Here is an 8,025-nt window from a genome sequence, read left to right as displayed (position 1 = left end):
AGTGATTAAATTTTTGTATATATATCATATTTGTTTAATATTTTTAGCGTATGCTAAGTAATCTGACAGGTCAAGAATTAATCTGTTACGGATCAGAATTCCGTTTAAAACTTTGCTGCAAAAGACGAGATTTGAACTTGAAATAATTATTAGAAAAAAAATTAAATACTTCTCAAGTTGGGCTATTTACATTGGATCTCGAAGACTGGAAAATAAGCCCAATCCCACTGTAAAAGTGAAGCGTCAATGTTGTAAATAGAAGCACTAGTGAAACTTTTGGCGCGTGTGTGCGTGCGTGTTACCACGGAGAAAGGTTGAAGCTTTGGTGTCGGGAAATGGAGGAAGAAAGCGACCCATTTCACTTCCTTTTCAACTTCTATGAAAACTCTTCTTCACAGGAACAACTCTTGCAAAGCATTCCATTTTGTGGTCAGGCCGCTGTTACCGTCGCCGACGGTGGTGGAAGCACTCAGGAGCAACACGACGTTTACCATACTCCGCCGGAGAACTCGTTGGTTTCCAGCTCCAACCACCAGCCTCGACAAGTGGAGTTTGTGGATCTCGATGATTATGATTCCGAAGAATCGGAGTGCGTCAATTTGGATTCGGGTTCTGCTTTAGGGTTTCCGAAGGTGGAACCTGGTGGAATCAAACGAAATGCTGTTGATGAAAGGGAACTGCGTTCTGATGAGTTGCAGGTGGAAAAACCGAAACTTTTGGAGCCACCATCAGGGAAAACAGACAATGTAAAGAAAAGGAAGAGCTCTCTTGTTTTCGATGTGTTGAGGACTCTAGCAGAAGCAGAGAAAGCACAGAAAGCACAGAAAGCTTCGGCTACTGCTACTGATGCTGGTGTTGATGCTGCTCGCTTGTTTGAAATCCTTGCAGGAAAGAGGAGAGGGTAACATAAAGAAAGGATATTTAACAAGTGCATGCTATTTTTTGAAATTGGAACATGTGTGTTGGGTTTTCATTTGAAATTCCAAAATCAATCAACTTTGTTCAAACCATTGTAGATGACTAGATGGTATATTTTGTGTGTATTTAGGGTGCTAATTTCGGTTTAGGATGTTGTAACTCTGCCAAGACCTTTAACTATCATATATATATATATATATATAGTTCTAATTTCGTTCTCTCTATTCATTCATAGGACCATATCCAAAAACTGTTGCATCTTAATTCCAAATGTTATACAAATGAAACAACAAATGTTTTTTAAAAATAAATAAAAGAATTGTTCATCTCTGTGCTCATCTTGTCCTAACTGACATGATCTTCCAATCTACATGATTATGCTGCGATTGACTCTGCTTTGGAACATAGGTTGGGATCAGGTTGAGGCCCATGTTGTTTCCACCGGCTATCTTGGTAAGGGTTTGGTCTTTCTTCAACAGAGTCTTAATTATTTGAATCTCCCTTGACCTTTTCATTGGGAATTAACTAGAGTTCCTTGATGATGGTCTTGATGTTATCTCTTGAATTTGGATTTTGAATTGAATGAAATTCTTCCAAGGCTTTGGTTCTATCCCATTAAATTGCTCATTTTTAAAAGTAATCAATTCCCTAATCAAGGTAAAAATGAGACGAGCATCAATCAATCCACATCTGCAAACGAGGCACAGTCAATGTCTTGAAGATTGATTCTCCCCATGTACAAATCATGTATATGATCAGCACATAGTGGAAGACACTTTTGGTCTAGGCTTTCATGAATTGTACCCATCCCTTGCACCCATTTCTCTTTATCTAGTGGATTTATATTCAAACATTTTTGCAGCAACCGAACCCTATAGAAGACTCTAGTTGTGTTGTCACAAAAGTGGGCAATACAAGGCGTTGGAGGCTCATCCGATGCCAATCTTATTACAGCCAAAGATAAAGCCCCATCTACAGGCTTTGGATCGGAGAGATTTCTGTCTCCCATCATTTTAACCTCTTTTTCAGTTGGAAAATACACTTCATCATTTCCATCCAAGTCATAGACTTTTAAATCTTTGCTAAAATTCTTTATCGCTTCGTGCTTAGTCGATTCGTGCTTCTCTGCTAATGTCAAGATACAAGAGAACCTCAAATGATAGCTCACAATAGTTTTGACTGCCTTGAAGTTGTGGCAACAACAATAGAAATCCAACCACCTTCTGGCAATGCCAGCATACCACTTGATAATATCTGTATCCTCGAGTGCAAACAAGAATTCAATCGGCCTCGGACGACCCATATGATTAGTAAAACCAACCAACTTCACAGCCTTTCTTATGAGTATTATTGGCGCCTCAACTTTCATACAAAGCCTAGTCAAATCTTCAAGTGTTCCCTTTGCATATCTTTCTTCCTCTTCTTTCCTCATTCTTTCCGCTTCCTCCTCTATTGCCTTCCTAGCTTTTACCGGATTTAAATATTTATCCACCTGCTCTTGGAAATTATCATAAGCATCAATAAGCTCAGGTGGTAACTGATTCCTAATGTGTGCTAAAGAAAGGAAATCACCACCTGATAGCTTTCGATGCCATTCTTGACACTCATCTATGTTATCCAGAAACTCTTGCACCACTTCATCAGCCCAAGATTTAAAAATTTCTCGGACCTCATTTTCAATGCTAAAGTCAAATTTGAACCCATCACTTTGCTTTGTCTTCTTATAAACATGCTTAAATATCTTCAACCCCAATATCCTTCTGTTCCTTTGTCTGGCATTTCTCAATTCCATGGCTCTAACTTCCTTCTGCCTAAGGTACTTTTTCCTCGCCCTGATTGCTTTCTCCGTCATAGGCCGGCGCAACACCGACGGCGGAACAGCCTGCAGCTCCATCCCAACAAACTCAATCTTCTCCTCCGTCGCGCTATGTATCGCCGTGTTCACTTTATCAACATCCAAACACAAATCAACTTCCAAACTCCTCAACAAACTATTCTTCAGCTCCATTGCCATCATCCTCTTCCCAGAAGTCACAAGAAGTATCTCATCCAAATACCTCACAGCATAAACCTTCACAGGCTTGTAATACACGCCACCATCGCTAGAACCAACCAGCTTCGGGTCCATTTCGCGACTCTCTCGATTCTCCCTAAGCCGTATCTCTTGAATCTCTCTGTCAAACTCATCAAAGTACACATTCATCAAAACAGAACACAATCCACATTCCTGAGGGAACCCTCTCCCAATCGAATTCCCACCAAGCTCAATCACCAAAACCTCACACTCAAACAACCTCTTTATCAATCCAATCAAAACGACATCGTTCAATTTCCGCTGAATAACAGAACACAGCCTCTCCACATGTTCATTCCCAAATCTATGACGGTTAAACCTAACCCTAAACCACCAAGAAGGATTCTCAACCGAGTTTTTCAAGTACCTCACAGCAGTGTGCCTTCCCATTCCGACGCGTCCACCATAGCAAAACGTCACAAACCGTTCATCGTACACTACTTCAAGAACCATCCTAACAGCCTCAACCAACACCTTCAGCTTCAAATTAGGGAGAACCAACGGTCCTAATGGCGAACCGTTTCCGGTTAGAATGACGCAGGAGGCCGCCACGTCGAACCGGTTCTCCCGGATCTCTCGGCACATTGACTCGACGCTGAACCGGGCCGAGACCGAGTCCAGGAGAGGGCGCGAACCGGGCAGTCGAGCGGAGGCGGAAAGGTTGTGGCAGGCGGTGAGGAGTACAGCGGGTAAAGCGACGACGTTTTGGAGAATGTTATTGAACTTGCCATGGGAGTAGTGGGAGAGGACGAGGGATTTGAGTTGGTGAGTTGTGAGGGGTTGTTGTTGGGTCTGGGGAAGTTGAAGGGTTGTGTAGGGCTTTAGAAGCTTTGGTATTCGGCGCATTATGTGGAGGTATGTGAGCATGGAAATTGCGACGGAGTGGAAACGGAGAAGGCTCTCAGAACTCACAAGGGTTTTTTTGGAAATATCGTCGACAGGGATAGGGGAACGGAGAAGGCTACTTTTTAAAAGTGTAGAAATTCAGGTGCAGTTACGACGACTGAGAATGATTTGATAAAAATTAAGTTAAATCGATTTCACTGAGTTTTTATCTTTTAAAAATTATATTCTTTCTTAAAAAATTTACATTTAATTTAAAAATTCAAATACTTTAAAAATTAGCAACACGAATTTTGGAAGGTTAAGTTCATAATTAGAAGACTACTAGTGCATGGTATTCTTTGAAATTGGAAGAAGAACCCAAGTGTTTATGTGTGTTGGATTTTCATTTGAAATTCCAAAATCAATCAACTTTGTTCAAACTATTATGATTTGGAAATTTCTAAATGAAAACCGACCCTGCTGTAGATGGTATATTGTGTGTGCATTTAGGGTGACAAGACCTTTAACTATCATATATGTATAGTTCTAATTTCGTTCTCTCTATTCATTCATAGGACCATATCCAAAAACTTTTGCATCTTAATTCCAAATGTTATACAAATGAAACAACAAATGTTTTTCAAAAATAAATAGAACAATTGTTCCTCTGTGTTCATCTTGTCCTAACTGACATGATCTTCCAATCTACATGATCATGCTGCGTTCGACTCTGCTTTGGAAAATGAGTTGTTGCTATTGGAGTTACGTTGGGACCAGGTTGAGGCCCATGTTGTTTCCACCGTCTATCTTGGTAAGAAGGGTTTGTTCTTTCTTCAACAGAGTCTTCATTATTTGAATCTCCCTTGACCTTTTCATTGGGAATTAACTTAGATTTCCTTGATGATGTTTTCATGCTATCTCTTGAATTTGGATTTTGAATTGAATGAAATTCTTCCAAGGCTTCTTTGGTTCTATCCTTGTTCCTATCATATGAACCCTCTTCCACGATTACATTCTTATGCTTAGGATCATTAGCACTGCTCCCTTGTTTCGTTTTCGTTTCACCTTGCCATTTGTTCTGCAATTTTACAAGAGAAATTAGGTTTCATTTCAGACTAAATCTCTATTTTGGTCCCTGAAATTCACGCGATTACCTATTTTGGTCCTTGAAATTTAAAATTACCTATATTGGTTCTCTAGATTCAAGTCCCGGCACCAATGTGGTCCCTCGAATCTTTCCGACGATGACTAGACAAACGGAATGCTGAGATGGCATCCTCCCTACTACGCTGGATGATGAGTAAACGACGTCGTTTACCCTTGGCATCCAAACAAGTCAGAAATGTCGTCGCTTTGTATATGAAGGAGAAGAAACGATGAAGACCCAAAATAAAGTATTCTTCTTCTCCTCTACTTCCACTATTCTTCATTTCTGACTTGTTTGGGTACTAAGGGTAAACGACATCGTTTACTCATCATCCAATGTAGTAGGGAGGGTGCTATATCAGCACTTCGTTTGCCTAGTCATCACCGGAAAGAGTCGAGAGACCATATTGGTGCCTGGATTTGAATCTGGAGGAGGACTAGTATAGGTAATTTTGAATTTCAGGGACCAAATTGAGTAATCGCGTGAATCTCAGGGACCAAAATGGGTATTTAGTCTTCATTTCACTTTGAAATGAAGCTATTCAATCAGTGCATGTTATTTCTCATGGAAAAGGTTTTCTTACCACATTTGTCAATATAGGTTCCTGCTCAAAATGCAAAGTAACACCAATTTCCGCAGCAATCTGCCTCAGCGCTTTCATTCTGATTTCCATGTTAGGCCCTCTTGTTGAAAGCTTTTCTATCATCTGTGTAAGGCAAGCAAATTTAAAAGTCATCAGCATGCTGCAATCATTCTCTTAAAACCATTGGAAATTCTCCACACCTTGAAGATGCAAAGATAAGGCTAGATGTTGCTTCCTTGAGCTCATTAGGAAAATCCCTAATGTAAACATTAATAACAAGTTAGTTTGATGCCAAATATTCACTCAACCACCATAGAATTGACAAGACTAAAAAATTAACCTGTTCTTCTCAAGTAGTCCTGCACTTTCTCTTAGGTAGTTACAGTCATTTTCTATCATATCAAACACATCCAGTATGTTCTGTTCTCTTATCCAATGCTCCACCTATTTGTAAGAATAACACAAATTAATAGAGGCATATATGTAGAGATATACATATTTTTGTTGGGTTTCCTATTATAAAGTTCCAAACAATAATAGAATATCTTATACGAAAATTTCACATGAATTTTTCATGCGTTGAATTTTACATTAGATCTCAAGATTAGTTCAGAAACCATGGTTTTCATGTAAAAGGATAATGAGGTTGGGATTTAGATTCTCTAAAATTTGAATTTCACTTTAGAGAGTAAAGTGTGATCTCTCACTATTGATTTCATAGGTGTGACCAAGAATAAATATGAAAGAGAAACTATTCAATGGTAGAAGATCACACTTTACTCTCTAAAATAAAATTCAAACTTTAGAGGATCCAAATCCATGAGGTTGGTGCTTACTCGAAGTAGAGCACGGTCATGGTAACCAAGGCGAAGGAGTTGAGCAGCATCAGAGTAGGCATAAGAAGCTCGAGCTTTGTGGTGGTTCTTCAAGATTGCAATCCTAGAGACAGCAAGTGTTGCCATGTTTCTTATTTTTGAAGTGAAGTTTTTTCCAAGCAGACCCATCTTTGATGTTTCCTCTTCAATTTCTTTGTTGTTTGGTGAAACAAAAATGACTATGATGCTGTGACAAGAGTTCAAATTGAATATGTGTAATGCCAAAACCTGCTAGCACTTAAATATATATTTATATGAATGATTTCAGAGTTTTGAATTGGTCTAGTCTTGAACTTGGGTAACTCTTATATATATACTTAGGTGCTTTCTTTTCTATTTTTAATTCATAGATGTCTAGAAATAGTTGATAGGTTCTTTTTAAGGTAGTTGTTTACTTGTTTCTTAGAGCTTTCATGACTCGTTATGGATACGACCTTTTCTCAATTTCTCTTGAAAGTTGAAACTTGTTTGAAAGGTCAATAGTCAAAACCTCAAAAGCATCATTCTCTTTATCTCTTCTAGTTAGCGTTTTTGAGGTAGTAATAATAATAATAAAATAAAAATTAATTATTTAGTCCAATTTGGTTGAAGAAGTATTATCTTTGGTAAGCCACACTACATATTTTGTTTTTGATATTGGAGTAGCAATAGTGTTTTTTTAAAATGTGGGTTGATGGGGTATTATTCTCAAATGTAGAACTGTTTAATTAGATAAATAAAAATTGGACAGTCCGATTTATGAGAAGTACAGAAATCGGACCGTCCGATTTGTGAGGATACAGAAATCAGACCAAGGGATTTGTGAAATTGGACCGAAGGATTTGTGAGAGAACAGAAATCGGACCGAGGAATTTCTGTTAAAAAATTAAAAAATTTGAAGTATAGAAATTAAACCCTCCGATTTGTTTATCTTCCACACTTTTAAAAAACACCAAAAATTACAATGTTAAAGTATATCACCACTTTTACTTCTATATATATAAAAAAAAGAGCCGCTACACTACCATGCCATTAAGTATTCTTTTTTATTTGCCATTTTGGCTGCTACTAAAGTAAAATAGATCAATAATAATTCTTGCATGCTAGAGTTTAATTCTTAGGCAGTCACAAACAAAACAGCATAGTACTCATCTATATGAGTGTCTTTTTAAGTCTTTATAATGAACTATAACTAAGAAAAAGAAATTAAAAGGAGATTAAAAATTAGTACACAATGTACCTATGTACCCACATTTATATATGATATCTAATCTAATTTAACAGTTTTAAAAAAGAATCAAAATAGATTATTACAGCTGTAATGAGGTGCGGTGAATGGTGGTGGCGGTGGCTTTGGTCAAGAGTAGCAGCCTACGTGTTTGGTAAATGGCAGAAGCCGAAAACAGAGAAAATTAAACATATCATTTACCTTTTTCTATTCTTCCACATCTTTTATGCTAAGCTTGCATGCATTCTTTGTATGAATAATGGATTCAAGCCTTTCTTAAAACCAAGTTAAATCTTAAAACTTAAAAATCCTATATTTCGCTACGTTAACATAAAAAGCAACGAAAAAAATTAAATAAATAGAAAGAAATAAATAATAAAATAATATTTACAACAA

At 37.7% G+C, this 8,025-nt stretch overlaps 1 protein-coding gene across 1 annotated transcript; it reads right to left on the bottom strand.

Moving 5' to 3' along the window:
- On the bottom strand, nt 956-5,725 carry LOC107635740. Its single transcript, XM_021122286.1, has 2 exons — nt 5,548-5,725; nt 956-4,895 (listed from the first exon to the last, which is right to left on the bottom strand). Exon 2 carries the CDS (start codon nt 3,857-3,859, stop codon nt 1,598-1,600), a length of 2,262 nt encoding a protein of 753 aa, XP_020977945.1. The 5' UTR covers nt 3,860-4,895; nt 5,548-5,725; the 3' UTR covers nt 956-1,597.

The sequence above is a fragment of the Arachis ipaensis genome, chromosome B04, assembly GCF_000816755.2.
Source record: "Arachis ipaensis cultivar K30076 chromosome B04, Araip1.1, whole genome shotgun sequence".
NCBI lineage: Eukaryota > Viridiplantae > Streptophyta > Magnoliopsida > Fabales > Fabaceae > Arachis > Arachis ipaensis.
The sequence above is the reverse complement of the archived record's forward strand: the minus strand, read 5'-3'. Positions and strand labels throughout refer to the sequence as shown.

Bases quoted from the DNA above. Each gene is read 5' to 3' on its own strand.
- LOC107635740 (XM_021122286.1), bottom strand. From the start codon at position 3,859: ATGCTCACATACCTCCACATAATGCGCCGAATACCAAAGCTTCTAAAG.